Source organism: Carlito syrichta, unplaced genomic scaffold (genome assembly GCF_000164805.1).
Source record: "Carlito syrichta isolate Samal-C Ts95f unplaced genomic scaffold, Tarsius_syrichta-2.0.1 Scaffold305151, whole genome shotgun sequence".
NCBI classification, from domain to species: Eukaryota; Metazoa; Chordata; class Mammalia; order Primates; family Tarsiidae; genus Carlito; species Carlito syrichta.
This window is the reverse complement of record NW_007249247.1, coordinates 165,305-184,569: the sequence shown is the minus strand read 5'-3', so window position 1 is coordinate 184,569 and position 19,265 is coordinate 165,305. Positions and strand designations below refer to the sequence as shown.

Sequence of the window (19,265 nt, the reverse complement as noted above, 5' to 3'; positions counted from 1 at the left end):
GATGATTTCTAAATAATTGCACCTAGAATGATACCTGTGAATGAGTTCTTCCTACTTGCTTATGTCCTCTAACAGCTTCCATCTAAGTTCATTCTTTGGATTAGAAAGATTGATCAAGGGCAGAGAGTATGTATGCCATGGTTTTTAAAAACAGTCTTTATTTTTTATAGCAATATTAGGTTTTATGCCATAGATTTTGATTGATGCATTTCCCTTTATGGCAATAGTTTTATTTGAAAAAGTTTTCATTGTTTTAATACTTGGAGATATATTTTTAAGCTTCTAATTTTGAAATAATTTTAGATTTATAGGGAGTTGCAACAATGCAACAAAGTCCTCATGTAAACTTCCTTTAGTTTCCCCTAATGTTAACATCCTATAACCATTTATTAAACATTCATCAAAACTAGAAATATGATATAATATAATATGATTAACTAAACAATAGTCTTTACTTGGATTTCACTAGTTTTTTCCACTAATGTGCTTTTTCTCTTCCTAAATCCATTATATTACACATCTATATTATATTTAGTCTTGATGTTTCTCCTTAATTTATTCTAATCTGTGACATTTTCTCAGCATTTCCTTTTTAATGCTATTGATGCTTTTGAAGAGTACAGGTCAGGTATTTTATAGACTGTCCCTCAGTTTGGGTTTTTGTGATGTTTTCTCAAGATTAGACTAGGGTTTTGAATTTTGGAGAATACCACAGAGGTGAAGAGTCCCTTTCATCACATATCAGAGGAACATGTTATCATTATGACTCATTACTGGTGATGCTAACTTTGATTACTTGGTCAAGATGGTGTCTGCTAGGTTTTTCCACTGTACTTTACTATTTTCCATATTCTATTTGCTAGAAACAATCACCAAATGCATTTCACATCCAAGGGAAAGAGAATTAGGCTCCACTTCCTGGAGGGAGGAATGTCAAAGAATTTATACCACCGTGATTAATAAATATTTAGAGGGAGATAATTAAAGGCTATGCAAATATTCTATTTCTTCTTAAAGTTTTGACCACTCATTATAGCTCTCACCAACGAATCTTGCCTGCAACAATTATTATTGTGGTGTTCTAATGGTGATTTTCTATTTCTCTCAAAGCTATTTTTGACATAGTTTTATTTTATTATTTTTAAAAGATATTTTTGCTGTGCCTTTGCTAAGTTTTCAGCATGGGTTTAATTTTTAGAACATTTTTATTAGTTTAAAAAAATTAATTTCTTTACTGAAAGGGTTACTTTTAAATGAAGAGTTGTTAATCTTTCGTGAAGGAAGATGTTTAATTTGGGAAGCCATGAAATATTGCTAATTATTCTTATTCTTTATTTAAATTTATAAAAATGTACACAAAATATTCATGGAAATAATGTAAAATTTTATAAGAGGTAGCTTAGATTTTTTTTAATGTTCATTTTTTAAAAATCTGCATTAATAATCACCAAGTATCAGGCAGCTTACATTCTGACTTATATGGCAAGTAAGCTATGCTGTCAATAAATGCTTTGTGTACCCTTGGTAGTCATGCTGGGTTAAATCTCAAACAGCATTTCACAGCAGCTGAGTTCTGAACTCAGAGTTCTGAGCATGTTTTGAGCCAGCATAACCACAGCAGAAAAAAAGTCTTTTGTCACTTAAATGTCAAGACAAGGTTTTGTATATTTATACCAATTTTTCTATGTGTAAAGGGCAAATTAAAATTTAGGAAGAATATTTAGCATTGATAAGGCAAAACTATTTCCCTAGCTTTCTGTTATTGCTGGAAAAACATTTAGAAGAAAATAAACTTAAAAAATTTAACGTACTGATGACATGTTCAGTATACCAACTATGTACCTTAAATATGCATTTATAGAATTAAAAACAACGTAGATTTCTTTTCTCTTTCTCATCCTGGCTACCTTGGTATTGATAATGAAGAAGAATTTCTTGAAACAGATTATTTTATAAGTCTCTACTAAGCACCTACTGTGTGCACAGGAGGAGGCTAAGCCTGGAAGGAAGTGAAACATTTTAAGATATCTGTACCTTGCTTGAGATGTGAAACAGAGGCAGTCATCACTGACCAGTGCCACGCTACTGTGTTTTCAAGGGTCTTTTCCCGTGGTATCATCTCTCTGAACGCCAAGGATCTCACCTTCTTTCTTTCTTTCTTTCTTTTTTGAAAGCAGGATTTATTGAGAGGACAGAAAAACTCCCACAATGGAAGGGAACCCGAGGGGGTTGTCCTCACCTTGTTTCTGAGGGAACTTGCAAGAATCCTTGCCATTTTAAATGGCGTGACTCTTTGGGGCAGTTCAGATGAGACCCTGCACAACCTTAAGAGGTGAATGGTGAAATCTCTGCTACGTGATCAGCAGTGAAAAGTCAGGCTGCTGTCAATAGGTAGAGTGACCATGTAGTTTATCATATTTATCATCAATAGAACATAAATAACGGAGGAAGTATAATTCATTATCCTGGGGCAAGAGGTATAAACAGATAAGCAACAGATCCACATTCCTGGGACATTCCTAGGCAAATTTGGATGTATGGTCACCTTTATCAATAGAAGACACTTGACACACAAGGACAGTAAAGGCACGGACCCAGGGCACAGCTGACCTGCAGTGCTCCCAAGTAGAACCCTGCAGGCCCCGGCCCAACTTTTGACCTGGATGATGGTGGCAGTGGTGCCTGATGACCTGGTGAAGCAGATTCCTTCCTGTTCATGTGGTCTTCCCAAGTTCAGTACCCTCATCTCATAGCCCAACACAGTCTTCAGGGTCTTGTCCCATCAACCTTCCTTCTCTTTTTCTAACCCAGGTAATTTTCATCTAGTTTTTAAACAGGGCAGTCTGGATATCTCTCCATTCTCTTTTCAATCTATTATTAGAGCCAACACTCTATGGTCTGCTTTTTTCCCTGACTGTCTGCTTTTTCCCCTGACCTTCTGTTTTTACTGCTAAAAAGTCTTTTTAAACGAGGCTCTTGCAAATCAAAAGGCTTTCAAATTTTTGTGTGTGTGGGCATCAAGAGCCTATTTTGGAAGTCATGACCATACTCCCCTGCTCCATTTCTCCTAATGTTCCTAATGGTAATGTGGACACCACAATGTGAGCATCACTCACATATAAGGAAGTGCAGACAAAGACAATCACAGAAGTGAATGATTCAGCATATAATCTCTAATGTTACTAATGCTCCTGAGGGGACACATGGCACTACTACATGTCAAGCATGGGTTATGCATTATCTTATATAATCCTTGCAATAACTCTTTGACTAGGTACTATCGTTATCTCTATTTTGCAGTCAGAGAAATCAGAATTCATTCTTACCAGTAGAGGAAAGAGACAGTATGATATAATATAAACAACTCCGCCCTGAATTCTAGTGTCAGATCTGCCTTAGACTTTATTTTTCTCATGTATACAACAAGGAATTTTATTTTTAAATCTGTTTCAAACACTAAAATTCTAAATAGAGGTCTACAATCCCAATCCCTACACTACAAAACACTAGTGGCCAGTTATATGTTGGAATTTGAACACTACAAAACCCTAGTGGCCAGTTATATGTTGGAATTTCACAAATCTGAAAATTTTTGATTTGTGAAAGGTAATGTGGCTCAAATTTCATGTACTGAGTAACTACAGAAAGATCTGGGAGAGCACCTTATAATCAGCGATACTTTTGCAGCAATTTTTAAATTTTATATTTAATTAATTAATTAGTTATTATTTTTTAGTCAGAGTCTCACTCTACTGCCCAGGCTGGAGTGCAGTGGACCATCATGTCTACTGCAGCCTTGACCTGCTGGGCTCAGTTGATCCTTCTACCTCAGCATTCCAAGTAGCTGGGACTACAGGTGTATGCTGGCATGCCCAGCTAAGTTTTTGGTTTATTGTACAATGTCTTGCCAAGTTGCCAAGAATAGTCTTGAGTCCCTGGGCTCAGGCAATCCTCTTGCCTCTACTTCCCAAAGTGCTGGGATTGCAGGTATGAGTCACTGTGCCTGGCACAGCAATTTTTTTTATAGTGAGAAAAATGAAGATTATAGAAATCACTTATCATTTCAGGTCATATGATACTGCCAAATTAGTTTGCTCAAACATATAAAAAGCTTTTGATATAAAAGGCTCTTTGGATTTCATAATTGTGGATAAGGACAGTGGAAATTGGAACAGTGAAAGAATCGGTGTAAAGTAATCATCAGTGATTTTAAAAAATCATATTCTATTATTATGCTAATAGTACTGAATTCTTAGAATAGATGTGTAGAGTATAAGAAACATTACATGGAATGTATTCATCACATAACCTGAGAACATTTAAAGACTCAACAAGACTAATAGGTAATCATTGTAGTTACCTTGCTGATCCTTGTACTTGGCTTGGCTGCAGAAACATAAATAATCATTTAACATAAACATGGTGCAGGGCTCATTAAGTTGTTCAAGGGAAGTTGATCTAGTGGATCTGGTCATGATTGTCAAGTCATGTAAGTCTAGCAAAGGGACACATGAAAGGAGTAAGAGCAATCAACCAGGAATCAATTCTCTTGGACCTAAGTCCTAGTTCTAAAATGACTGGAGATACTTGAATGAAAGGGATAATATTAGTAACTCTAAGCATCTATTTTATGGTAGGCTGCAATATGATAAGGGAAACACAACAACAGTGATAAAGCAGGTGTATCCTACCTCCCAAAGGAAGAATCAACTGAATGTAGACTTTAGAAAGCCCAGATTTTTACCACTGATACTAGCTTAATAGAATTAATGCTCTGAGATATAACTAATAGTGTGTAACAGTGGTATGTCCAGGTAATTTAACTTAAGAAACTTACTGTCTTTAAAAAGTGTATATATACTATAAGTGTATATGTATATATAAATTAGATTCTTGACCTTACAGATTTTATATTTACATATAAAGTTTACAGAGGAAGCTATAAACTTTATGCTTAAGAAACCATCCTTTCCTCTTTTTTTTTTTTTTTTTTTTTTGAGTCAGAGTCTCACTGTCACCCAGGCTGGAGTGCAGTGGCACGTTCACAGCTACTGCAGACTTGACCTGCTGGGCTCAGGTGATTGTTCCACCTCATCCTTCCAAGCAGCTGGAACTATAGGCGTGTGCCACCACGCCCAGCTTATTTTTTGATTTATTGTAGAGATGATGTCTCACCAAGTTGCCCAGGCTGGTCTTGAATCCCTGAGCTCAGGTGATCTTTTCACTTAGGCTTCCCAAAGTGCTGGTATTACAGGCTTGAGCCACCAAACCTGACCCCATAAACTTTATATATAAACTTTATATTTAACTTTTAATAGGTCCTTGAATAATAAAGGCATATAGAACTCTTTGAGAAGATAAAGAAAAGACATGTACAAGTATATATACCTCCTTACTCCATATTATTTCCTTTTTTTTTTTTTTTTTGAGTTGAAGTCTCTCACTCTGTCATCCAAGCTGGAGTGCAGTGGCATGCTCATGGCCACCACAGCCTTGATCTGCTGGGCTCAGGTGATCCTTCCACCTCAGTCTTCCAAGTAGCTGGAACTACAGGCATATGCCAGCATGCCTGGCTTATTTTTTGATTTATTGTGGAGATGAGGTCTTGCCAAGTTTCTCAGGCTGGTCTCGAACCTCTGGGCTTAGGAAATCCTCTCACTTTGGCCTCCCAAAGTGCTGGGATTATAGGCGTGAACCACTGTGCCTGGCATTCCATATTATTTCAATATGGCTAGTCAAGCACTTAAAAAAAAATCATCTCAGTAAAGTAAGCATGTAAACGAGAAAGATAGGAATTATTAAAAAGTAATGACAATTCAGGGGTAATTCACTAAACGTGGTCCTGGACAGAAGTGCTGAGCAGATAATGGAGGAGAGTTCACCACCCCTGCAGAAGCCCAGAGGAGGAAGAGGGGGGTGCAGATGGAACATGTATTGAAAGTGAGGTCAGAGAGAAGGAAAGGTACAGCTAAGGATGAGGGAAGGCAGCACAGGGGAAGATGCTTTCAAAGTCACCAAGTCCAAACATCCCAGATGTTCTGCTGTTAAAGAGATGCCACAGAAACTGTTCTGGAGCTTCAAATGACAGAAAATGGTGGCATTTTGGCGGGTTCTTTAATGTAAAAATGTTTGTGATAAATGGCATGTAAGACACACTCACAGATACACTTTGGCTAATTATGTCACATAATTTTTTTTTTTTTTGAGCTGGAGTCTCACCCTGTTGCCCAGACTGGAGTGCAGTGGCCGCTCCCAGCCACCGCAGCCTCGACCGACCTGCTGGGCTCGGCGATCCTTCCCGCTCAGCCTTCCAAGTAGCTGGAACTACAGGCGCGCGCTACCACACCCGGCTAATTTTTGATTTATTGTAGAGATGAGGTCTCACCAAGTTGCCCAGGTGGGTCTCGAACCCGCGGGCTCAGGCAATCCACATACCTCAGCCTCCCAAAGGCACGGGATTACAGGCTGAGCCACCGAGCTGGCTTATGTTACATAATCAATGAACTGTTTCTATATATTCTGTGATTTCTTAGCTCAGTTGATCAAAGTCATGGTCATAAGATGTATGACACTGGTTTTGAAGGGTCAGTTATCACAGGTGATCTGTAGACCTACCAAGCTGTAAAGACAGAGCGTAGTTCTGTGAGGTTGAGCTTCTCAGAAACAGAGGAGGAAGAGACTGCTTTTGTTTTGATTGAATTTACACTAACCCCAATCTTATTTAAAGATATCACCTTCCAACCGTCACCAACAGAAACACAGAGTGAGAAAAATAGATTATATTGTCTCAGAAGCATGTTGCTTAAAGGGCATCCATCTGCCAGCAGAGAAATGAAATTCAGGTAGAAAGAGCACACTGTTTCTCTCCTCCCCATTGTTCCTCCCACAGTGGTAGGTCTCACTATTACCTGTTTTTCTTTCTCCACCCTCTTCACTTCCCAAAATGCTATGAGCAGCACAAAAACACTGAATGTATAGACAAGAGTGGAGTGGGTCACTTCCTGAAGTTTTAAATTCTTTTTTAGATTGGAAAATATAGTTTATTTAGAAGGTAAGTTAGAAAGCAAGAGAGGAGAGTCACCTCCCCAAGATAGGGGAGGGGGCCAAAGCTTAGAAAAACGAGACGGCGACCATAGCTCAAAGAGCACATGGCGGACCACACTTCAGAACCTTCCTGACGTTTCTAAGGTAGAGAACAAATGTACTAGAAAATCTCAGAGTTTGACCCATTAATTAGTTATAGAGGAAAAATTCTGAGACTCTCAGTTTATGACATGGCAATCCTGTATGAACATGGTAATTTTGATCTCATATGGGCAATTACCTTTGCCCTGTTCAGTGGCCACCATCTGGGTCCTTAGTTTCACTTAACATCTTGGAAAACGCATGACAGTTCTTTTTCAGATTGCTTAACAATTATCAGAAAAAATATACTGGGCCCGGTGTGGTAGCTCAAACCTGTAATCCCAGCACTTTGGGAGGCTGAGGTAAGTGGATTGCCAGAGCCCACTGGTTCAAGAACAGCCTGGTCAGTTTGGCAAGACCTCATTTCTACAATAAATACCCCCCCCAAAAAATTAGTCAGGCGTGGTAGCACGTGCCTATAGTTCCAGTTACTTAGAAGGCTGAGGTGGAAGGATCACCTAAGCCCAGCAGGTCAATGCTGGGGTGACTGTGAGTGTGCCACTACATTCCAGCCTGGGTGACAGATTGAGACTCCAACTCAAAAAAGAAAAAGAAAAAGAAAAAAGAAACATATCATTACTCCTGGCAAGTAAAAAATAAAAAAACTCAAAGAATGTTAACATTATTGAGTGAGTTGTGTTGTTTCTAAAGGTGAAGATGAACACATCTTTATTTATGTAAATAAGGCAAGAATGTCAGTTGCCCAGTGGATATGAGAGCAGTGAGCCAGTGCTGGTAATTTAAGGGATGCTCTTTCAGAATTTGTTCTTTAAATTATTGAATCTTTCCTAGAGTTCTTTACTTCTAAGAAAAAATGGCTCATAATGTATGCCTAAATAAATAGCAAAACTAGCAATGCATTGGGAATAATAAAGAGAGTAGGTATTGTTTCTCTCTTTCTTTTTTTAAATCTTGAGTCACCTGGTCCAGTTAGGTAACTGGTCTTGAACTTACTAAATGACTGTATCTTTTGCTTTATTTGAGGGTTTTGAATCAGGTTTCAGACTTAGCAGGCAAGCATTTTATTCAAAGTTCTCACAACCTTTTAGCAGACACTAGTTGTCTGAGGCATCTTTTCCTCTTTCACATACTGAGAAGTGTCTAAATACCTATGATATTCTTGTGCATAAACCCTAGTGTCCAAGGACCACGTCTACTTTATCTCTTTGTTTTTGTTTTCTTTTATTTTAAAGATGTTGGGTACAATTCAGGGTTAGGTATACAAATGATGATTATGCAGATACCCTTGTTGATGAGGTGTGCCCCTCCCTCTCCTGGCAGTTTCCTTCAACTGCTGATCCCCCGCCCCCCCACTACGGTTTCCCACTACTGCCAATCCCTTTCTTATAATATTATGGTAATACATCTACTTTTAAACAACACTGTGTTTAAGAGTATTCTTGGTAACTTTTTACAAAGTGATGCATGCTTAGAATCAGGGGAAAACAGTCTATACTTGATTTGCTATATAAATTATGTCAGGGGAATAAAGTAATACACTAGTGACTTAGAGAATTGATGTAGCTTACCAAGATGACTTGGATCATTATATTTTAGACTCTGGAAGCAGAATAGTTGAAATATTAGAAGGGTAATTTGGAATAACTAGATAGAATAGCACAAGTGGAAAACAAGGGTTTTTTAGATTAGAAAAATTACATAAATTTAATTCCTGAAAGACAAACTACACACAGAGAGAGAGAGAGAGAGAGAGAGAGAGAGAGAGAAATGGATGGGTAGATAGATGGATGTATAGACAGATACATAGATAAATTCCTAGATATTAATATATGTTCTAAGTAGAGAAAAGTAACATTTTTCAACTCTCTAGGACACTGTGCCAACCATTGTATCTTACATTATTTCTAGTCATTAAAATCACTCGGTTGTGAAATTTTATTGTCCTTCTACATGAAATTCCTCAGAGTCTCAGAGATGTGAAGTGATTTATCCGAGACAACATGGCTTGTAGGAGGCAGAACTGGAATTCAAATTAGACTTATTTGGCTCTAAAACCTACTTTCTTTCAAGTATGTCATGTATCACAGTTTTTGTGTTTTATTGAATGAAGAATAATTTTCACTGATTTTTTTTTTGTGTTTTAATAGCTCACAATTTATGTCCAGCCACAGCAAAGGCACACAGCTGAATATGCTGCAGACATAACTAAAAGTGTGTTTGATTATTTTGAAGAATACTTTGCTATGAATTATTCTCTTCCTAAATTAGGTGAGAGTCATTTTTATTTTCTTGTTTTTAATACTGCCTTTGTTTTCATCTAAGTTCATTCACTTCCTCCAGTTTTATCACCATTAATTGTCATCCCTGAATCCTTTTATTATATGCCTGCTATATGTGTCTAACACTTACTAGATGCTGAAAGATCTATTCTGGATTCTTCCAAGAATAATGTCTGTACCTTACTCTTACCTGATAAACCTAGTCTTTTATTTCCAAATAAAGATAAAATTATGTGCATAAAACTGCAGAGCTTGATAATGATGGAGCCAGACATGGTAGGCTGTACCTGTCCGAGCAGCCTACATTGTCTCCCTATCATCAATGAGATGGAAAACAATAGGGATAAATGATATTGTAAGAGTCCCAGGTGCTTCCAATCTTTCCATTATTGTACAAGACAAATTCTAGATTCTCCAACAGTTAAAATGAAACACTAGTGCTCTTACAGAAAAAAGATGTATCTAATATGAGGGGAGTCGTGCTTTCTTTTTAAGACAAATTTGGGCCATAACCAAAACAGTGTGGATATGACCCTTGTATTAATATCAGAAATGCTTTATTAATATCTTTGAGAGTGGGTGGGTGCAGTGACTCATGCTGGTAATCCCAGCAACTCAGGAGGCTGAGGTGGAAGTATTGCTCGAGACCAGGAGTTTGAAACCAGCCTGAGCAATATAACCAGATCCTTATCTCTAAAAAAAAAAAAACGAAAAGGCTTGAGAACGACGTTAAATATAACATTCATATAAGTGTTTACAGGGATGAAATAATGGCATTAGTAAGAAAAATCAACCAATGGTTGGTTCCTTTATTTCTGTTTCTGTCTTTACTTTAATAAATTATCGCTACAAAGCAACGGCATGCCAAATTCCCTATATGTGGCTCTGAGTACATTTGAAGATACTGCGTTTTCTCTTTGGTGGAAACAGTTCAATATTTTGTCTGCTTAACAACTATTAGAGAAAGAGTTGGAAAGAGAGACAACTTTTCATCAAAATGAGAAAAATATTTAACAACACGTTAAGCCCATGAATTTAAAGGCCTTTCCCCCTTTATCTCACTGTACTATCCAGGATAAACTGGGAAGTGGAAATATCACAAATTTCTCTCTCCCTTTTCTTTTTCTTTCCTCCTCCTTCCCCACTCCCTCTTCATGCTCTTTTAGTGCATTTCCAACACTTTCATAATTAAGTCTTAGTCTCCTTAGAAATGACTTCTGAATTTATTATACTCCAAAAAGTTAAATGGAACATAGGGGTTAATTAATTATAATGCCAATACTTACTGGATACGTGAAGTTACAAAAGAAATTTTTGTTCAAGGATTAGTTGCAAATTACACTCCACAACATTATGAAAAAGAATGGCCCTTGGGGAGATACTTTTTTACCCTTTAAGCGATATTCTTGTGATAAAATAACCAAACCTAAAAATAAAGATGTTATAAAAAGGACACTGCTATTGTAATCTTAATCTCTATTTAAGGTATAGCCCTTTTCATTCTTTAATAAAAAGCTTTAAGAATAATTATTTTAGCCAGAAAGAAAGGGCTTTTTCTTATATGTTAAGTGAAAATTCAATTTAAATAATATGTAATAAATGAAGAAGTTACATTCTGATTATAGTTCATTTTGCCCGTTAGTCAACTAACATTTTCTGTTTGGGAATTTAACCTAGAACTGATCAACAGTGCCTCCTCCTGTCAGCTATCACATCTAAGGCTATAGGCCCTGGCAAGAATAAAGAATAGAAACGCCTCATAGATTCCAACATTTTAGAACTGAAAGGGAATTTAGAGAGAATATAGTCAATTGCATGTTTATGCAACTTATTTAATACATATAAGTGAATAGTGAGCTATTAGATCGGTAGAGAATCAAGTTGACCTCAAATTCTATAAAATTTGAGAAAAAAATAGTTTTTTTAACTTTTAATTTTTTTATTTTAAAGATGTGGGGTACAATTCAGGATTAGATATACAAGTGGTCATTGTACAGGTAAAGTTTGAACCTCCCTTTGAAAGACAGAATTTTATATTCTCTCATATTCTGTATCCTTGGATAGAAATCTATTTCTGTGCACTTAGAAGCTCTGACCTTTGAAGCCTTCATTTGAAAACTTCATTCTCTTTTTCTTCACAGTGTGTCTCCCAAAACAGATGCTCCCTATTACTTAATGAAAATGATGAGGAAAAGAAAGCTAATAAAAGTGGAGTGCAGAGAGGAATAAAAGACACAAAATTATGGAAGCCTTGTAAAGAGCATTGCCATTAGTGTCCCTTAAAAAAAAAAAAAAAAAAAAGATGATATCTGAGCCAACAGGAAAAACTCCATGGATATCTTGAGTGCATTAGGACTGAGATGTTTGCACAAATTATTACTGTTTTTCACTCAAAGAGATTATTTTTAGCCTTTTTAAAAACATTCTTCCAAAGAACTTAATTTGGTAAGACATGCTATGAACAAATGGAAAGAATGTACTTCTCACTGGAATCTCTTTTTCCATAGATAAAATCGCTATTCCAGATTTTGGCACGGGTGCTATGGAGAACTGGGGACTCATCACTTACAGAGAAACCAACCTGCTGTATGACCCCAATGAATCAGCCTCATCAAACCAACAGAGAGTGGCCACTGTGGTTGCTCATGAACTTGTGCATCAGGTATAGCATTGTTGCATCAAATCAGCTTGTATTTTAAAGTAGCTTAAGACCACAGGAATAATTCAAATTATGACTTAGCAAATAAAAAAGAACCAACTCAAACAAATTTGCATAAAAATCTTTCTTAGCACCAATAAACATTTAACCATAAAGAAATCTGGTGTGGTGGAACACGCCTATAATCGCAGTGATATGGGAGGTTGAGGTAGGGGGTTTGCCTGAGGCTGGTAGCTTGAGACCAGCCTGCACAACACAGAGAGACCCTCATCTCTTAAAAACTTAAAAATCAGGCCACACGCGCGGTGGCTCAAGCCTGTAATCCCAGTACTTTGGGAGGCCGAGGCGAGAGGATGGCCTAAGCTCAGGGGCTCGAGACCAACCTGGGCAACTTGGTGAGACCTAGTCTCTACAATAAATAAAAAATAAAATAAAAAATAAGCTGGGCATGGTAGCATGTACCTGTAGTTACAGCTACTTGGAAAGTTGAAGCAGAAGGATCACCTGAGCCTGGCAGGTCGAGGCTGCGGTGGCTGTGAGCGTGCCACTGCACTTCAGCCTGGGCAACAGAGTGAGACTCCGACTCAAAAAAAAATCCCCCAAAACGTAAAAATCAATTAGCCAGGCATGGTGGCTCATGCCTGTAGTCCTACTTAGTCGGAAGTGGGGAACTGAGGCAGAATGATCTCTTGAGCCCAGGAGTTTAAGGTTGCAGTGAGCCATGATTACACTATTGCACTTCTACCTGGGTGACAGAGCAAGACCCTAACTCTAAAAATAAATTATAAAAAAATTTAACCACAAACTTTAAAACACATTGTTTTGCCTTTAGGGAATACAAAAGAGGTCTTCCTATGAATTTATATATTCTCAGTAATATCTTAATAAAGGCAATAAACTAAGAAGAATTTAGTATCTTTAAGATCAAGATAAGTCAGGAAATAAGCATTAATCACAATGCCTGCCACTTCTGTGTCACTGTGACAAAATTTTCATGAACAAATAAATATTTTGAAACTTTCTAGGCCTCTCTATTATAATCATAAGCACTTGATTATCTCTTTATTGCTTATAATTTCAGTGGTTTGGAAATATCGTGACCATGGACTGGTGGGAAGACTTGTGGCTAAATGAAGGATTTGCTTCTTTTTTTGAGTTCCTGGGAGTAAACCATGCAGAAAAAGACTGGCAAATGGTGAGCCCTGAACACAGAAGCTCCAAATCTTTGTGTTTCGCATGCAAAGCAGACTGAAGCCTTTGGACCATGATGATGGTCCTGAGGCGGAGGCAAGTGTGGTGGTGAGTTGGGAGTTCCATTGTGAGGAGAAGGTGGAGCCAACTGGCTTGCACTGAATCCTGCCTTTGCCCAGTCCCTAGGGAGCCACTGAGCACCATAATCTGGGAGTATCCTCAGCAGCGTCACTCAAAAGCACGCATCAAGGCAGGAAAAAAATTAGGCAGCATAAAGAACTCGGTGTTAACTCGGTGTTCAAGAAAGCATCTGCAATGCTAACCCTTTGAAAAATGTCCAAGTCTCATTTTGTGAACTGCTTGCCTGAAATAGTGAGGTGAAGAGATCAGAGCTTAAGCTTAGTAGTTAGACTCAAGTTCAAATCCTGAACACGTCATTAGCTACAGATGGGAAATATGACCTTGAGCAGGTTACATAATTTCTTTGAGTGAGTTCTTTCTATGAAATAAGAGCATTATTCTTTATTTTATATCCTTAAAATATCCCCAACTGTACATATTACATAGACTGTGTCCCTGAGGAGACTGGGATAGAAACATTTATGAATGCTAATTAAAAAATAAATAAAAACTAGGTATGTTATTTATATTTAGATCATGAAAGTATTCCTATCTGATTGTATGTATGAATGTATAACGATGTGGATGGGTTGAAGTAGAAAAAGTACAAGAGGTTGTGTACTGTGTAGAACACTGCCCTCTACTGGACAGAATAAAAAATTAAATGCGTAAGCCTAAAGCTTAGGGTTTCCTTAGCCTACTTTTAAAAAGTAAAAAAGTTACTTCTTTAAAAATTGTATCTACATTAGGGTTTTTCAACTATGGAACTGTTGACATTTTGGACAAGATAATTCTTTGTTGTGGGAGGCTGTCCTGTGGATTGTAGGATGGTTAGCAGCACCCCTGGCCTCTGTTGACAAAATGCCAGTAACCTGCCAGACCCAGTTGTGACAACCAAAAATGTCTCCATGTATTTCAAAAATCCTCCCCACTCATCTACATTGAAAAATGTAGCCGGGTGCGGTGGCTCAGCCTGTAATCCCCGCACTTTGGGAGGTCAAGGTGAGAGGACTGCCTGAGCCTGGGGGTTCGTGTCCAACTTGGGCAACTTGGTGAGACCTCATCTCTACAATAAATCAAAAAATAAGCTAGGCATAGTAGCGCGCTTCTGTAGTTCCAGCTACTTGGAAGACTGAGGTAGAAGGATCACCTGAGATCAGCAGTTTAAGGCTGCAGTGGCCATGAGTGTACCACTGCACTCTAGCCTGGGTGACAGAGTGAGACTCTGACTCAAAAAAAAAGAAAAATCTAATGTTATAATTTATTAAAAATAAACTATATAAATGGAAAATTATTTTGTCCTCTATTTTCTCTCTTAAAGTAACCTAAAGTTCTTCTTATATCAAACTGTTATAAGAAATTATAACATTTTAGTATTGTCTAATATTCCAATTTCAGTGTTTCGGAAACACTGGTTAAATTCCAAAAGCATTTGTTATGTATTTCTTAAATAAAGTTTAATCACATGGTCCATCCAACACAACAATTATTCTTTTCCTTCCTTCCTTCCTTCTTTTCCTCCTTCCCTCCCTCCTTCCTTCCCTTGCTTCTTCCCTCCCTCCTTCCCTTCCTCATTCAGTAAACCCTAGGGAGGGAATCAAAAAATGAATAATGAATAAAACATGTTTCTTGCTCTTAAGAAGTTCCCATTTTAAGGTCTTGTGGATTGAGGAGTCAGATAAATAAGGACATTTTATAAGAGAGTTTGAGAAGTACCACAATAGTGGACCCTCATTTCACCAGTGAAAAATCTGAAGGCCAGGAAGGTAATACAACTTTCCAACATCACACAGACGTTGGTAGCAAAATCAAGACTGCAATCAGGTTTCTTGATGCTGAGAACAGGATGCTTTTTACTTACCTAAACTTCTTAGGTATACAATAATCAATATCTTAGTCCTAATTATCTTGCATGACAGTCACTACTTGATACCTTGTCTATTATAAATGAAAGCCACAAAGTTGGAAAATGTAAGATAATATAGAATGCTCCTCTTTTGAAAATATTTTTAATTAAATAGGACCAATAAAATGTTTGGTTTTTAAAATTTGTAGTAGTTTAACAGAATTAGGTTTCAGAATCTTATTGCTTAAGATTTGAAATAATAGCAACAAATGTGTTAGGTTTTCACTCCGTGCCAGGTACTATGCCAAGGGCTTATCCTGAATTGTAACGTTGAATGCCGTGCACATCTCCAAAAAGTATGCTGTCATGACTTCCATTTAACAAGTGAGGGAACTTGCTTAAGCTTGCATCTCTAGAAAGTGGAAAGACTGAGCCTTTGAATCAAGGAAATCTGATGATACTGCTAGGTCTGTCAACCACTCCATATTGCTGAGAAAAACCTAAGGGTAAAATGAGAGGTAATTTTAGAACCAAATAACAAGCTGATGTTTTCTTTGACTAGTTATGAACCATGCAAATTCTAATAACAAGATGATGTAAAGTAAAAAATAAAAACTGAACATCAATATTTGACAGTTAATTTTCAGTTAATTCTCAGAACTAATCTGTGAGGTGATACTACCCTTCCCACCACACAGATACGGAAACTGGGCTTGAAAAGTTTGACACATGTCTGAAAGTCACAGCAGAAAGTGAATTCACAGATGCTGGTGTCTTCTCTGCCTGTCATATAGGGGAAGAAGTCAAGAGAGTTTAAACAGAAGAAGAGAATAAAATCAATGTCGATCAATCCATGCAAAATATGATTAATTTGGAGACTTTCTGTTTGTTTTAAGTAATCTGAGTATTCATTTTCTCTCAGCTTTTCTTATATATGTTTATTTACTTACTTTATGTTATTATAAGGATGTGGGTACAAGTCAGGATTAGGTACTTAAGTAATGTTCATGTAAAGTATAGGCAATGTACATGTGAAGTTTGGGTCTCCAACTAGTCCTCACTTTCCCTTGTTTAGGACCAGGTACACTTTGTGGTGTTACATGCCCCACCTCCCCATCAGTTTCCCATGACTGCCAATCCCTTCCTTGTGCTATTGTGATTAATGTTCAGGTCCCCCTTATGAGTGAGAACATGTGGTATCTGGTTCTTTGTTTCTGTGACAGATCGCTGAGAATGTATTTTTCTTATATGTGATATATAAAAATATAAACCAGTATAAAGGAAGCACTGTATTTCCTTGGTTCATTCTGTCATTTCAGCGTGACCAGATGTTGCTTGAAGATGTGTTACCTGTTCAAGAGGATGATTCTTTGATGTCTTCCCATCCCATTGTTGTCACTGTAACAACGCCTGCTGAAATAACATCTGTTTTTGATGGAATATCCTATAGCAAGGTGGGGGAAACATGACATTATTTTAAGCACCTTCCTGTTTAGTAATTTTTATTTTAGTAGGTGCCTAAAAATGGCAAGAATGGTTAGACTGTGCCAGTAGGCTTTAGAACGCAGTGCAGAACTTATTCTGGATGCTAAATATTCAGTAGTGTGTACTTTTTAGTGGACCTGATGAATACTGACTATATAGGATTTTGAAACAAATTTTTAAAAATTTCTCTTTTCATTTATGTCTATAATTGCTTTCATTTCAATTATTACATTTTAAGCATCCAATTTTAAATTGTATTATTTGATTTTTTAAAAAGACAATAAATATTTTTTTCTTTGTGGTCAACAAGAAATCCAATATATATGAGCACTTTTTCTACTTATCCCTTTAGTACTTGCAAAAGAAATTTAAGTCCAACCCAGAAGGAAACGCTTTTATTCCTTTTTAGATAAGAATTGAAGGTGACTTTGTTAGTATATTGTAGATGAGGCATTCTTATCTACTGAACTTTTATGAAAAGTCACTGAAAATCTATAGCCCAAAGTTTCATGTGACACATTCTCTATTACAACATCTCTTATAGTCTGGCCTTCAAACGTATTTCATGCCTTCAGATCACATAATTTAAAATGTTATTTTTGGGCAACTCCCTCAGGTCCCCTCCACTCTGGGAGCTTTTCTGTCCTCTCAGTAAATCCTGTTTAAAAACAAAAACAAAAACATGTTATTTTTCATCATTTTCCACCTCAGCTTCTCAAGGTTTACTCCTTACATTAAGTTGCTCAAAAGCCATTGAAAACTATTACTGCCTGAGCCCTTGAGTTCAAGACCTGCCTGGACAACTTGGTGAGACCTCATCTCTACAATAAATCAAAAAATTAGCCAGGAGTGGTAGCGCATGCATGTAATTCCAGCTACTTGGAAGGCAGAGGTGGAAGGATCACCGGAGCCCAGCAGGTCGAGGCTGCGGTGGCTGGGAGTGGCCACTGCACTCCCGTCTGGGCAACAGAGTGAGACTCCAACTCAAAAAATAAATACATAAACAGCTACACTTAAAAAAAAAAAAAAAAAGAAAGAAAACTATTACATTCTTCTATCCTGTAATACATTTTGTTATTTAAGTCAAAATATTATAATTATTAAAATGAATACTATATAAAGCTGAATTGAGTGAAAGAATTCTATATATTAGCATTTGAAATTTATAACATCATATTTTTGGCTTCCCTTCTCATATTATTCCCATGGTAAATTTTCATACTTTTATTCCTTTTTCTTTCACATTATCAATGATTCTATCTTTGTTAAAATTTCTCATCTACTTATAGCCTCTTCAAATAACCCACATGGGAGAAGTTTATATTTTTTTGAATCAATTTTTCCCTGAGCCCCAGATTCTTCATGGGTTTAAGATATTAAGTCAGAAATAAATAAACGTTTATAAGCCTTTAGCCTTCTAAGTAGGTGCAAAAATAATTTAGAATGTTAGGAAAATTACAGTAAAAATAACAAGTAGGAAGGCAATATTTTTCAGATCAGTTACTTGAAAATTGATTTGAAATTTTATAAATAGTATGTTTTAGCCCTAATCTTATAACACATGAAAAGAAAATAGAGAGCAGAGGTATTTATTCATCAGATTCTTCAGATGAAAGGAAACCAAATGAGATCAACCAAGTGAGACAGAGAAGGGTTTTATACCTAAATTATATACCTATTTATATTAAGTTATTTGACCAGATAGTTCCTTGACTATTTCCCTATGATAAATGTAATTCTTATTTTCAAGTATGAAAATATATTTAAGAAATCGCCATAATTTTATCCTAAACTACTTTCCTCAATCAAATGTGATTTTTGAAAAGACTGTTTCTCTTTCATTAGGAAAGCCCCATCTGCTGGTTTATTTGGTGAAATGCAGTAATTATTTGAACCTCAAGACACTGAAATGATGGCTATTTTGGCAATTTCTCTTTATCTTTTGGTTATTTTAGAAGCATACATAGAGGAGCTGTGCCAAGTGGTATTTTTATCCTAAAATTATTGAGCCATATAATTTAGCAGAATCATATTGAAGAAATAATCTCACAAATATGGTTATGAAACACTAGTCACAATAGTGATAACTGGTGTTTGCTCCTTGCATATCCTTTATTCGTTTATCATTTTTTTCCTATCATAGGGAGCTTCCATTCTGAGAATGCTTGAAGACTGGCTGACACCAGAGAAATTTCAAAAAGGATGTCAGGTATGATTGACTACTTTTAGTGGTCTTAGGAATAAACTACACTGATGTGTGACTGATGTGTGTTAAGATGTCATTCATTAAGGATAATTCCTTTTAAATTTTCTTATTTAGGGATAGATAATATGGATAAAAATAAAAAGGTGATTTCACATCTAGTTGAGTACCTACATTGTATCTGTAATTATCATTTAGCAGAAGTCTCATGGAGCTTAAACAGATTACTTAGTTACTGCTCATCTTTCTTATATTAGACAGATTGGGCTGCCATAACCAAATGCCGTAGACTGGGTGACTTCAACAACAGACATGTGTTTTCTCACAGTTCTCTAG

At 36.7% G+C, this 19,265-nt stretch overlaps 1 protein-coding gene across 1 annotated transcript in view; it reads left to right on the top strand.

The window, feature by feature from the left end:
- Window positions 1-19,265, top strand: part of ENPEP (glutamyl aminopeptidase) — a 98,296-nt gene that overhangs the window by 28,134 nt on the left and 50,897 nt on the right. The window contains exons 4-8 of the mRNA XM_008061227.1: window positions 9,294-9,414; window positions 11,933-12,087; window positions 13,166-13,279; window positions 16,561-16,695; window positions 18,870-18,935. Of these exons, the coding sequence (XP_008059418.1) occupies window positions 9,294-9,414; window positions 11,933-12,087; window positions 13,166-13,279; window positions 16,561-16,695; window positions 18,870-18,935 (591 nt within the window). The remainder of the gene's footprint in view (window positions 1-9,293; window positions 9,415-11,932; window positions 12,088-13,165; window positions 13,280-16,560; window positions 16,696-18,869; window positions 18,936-19,265) is intronic.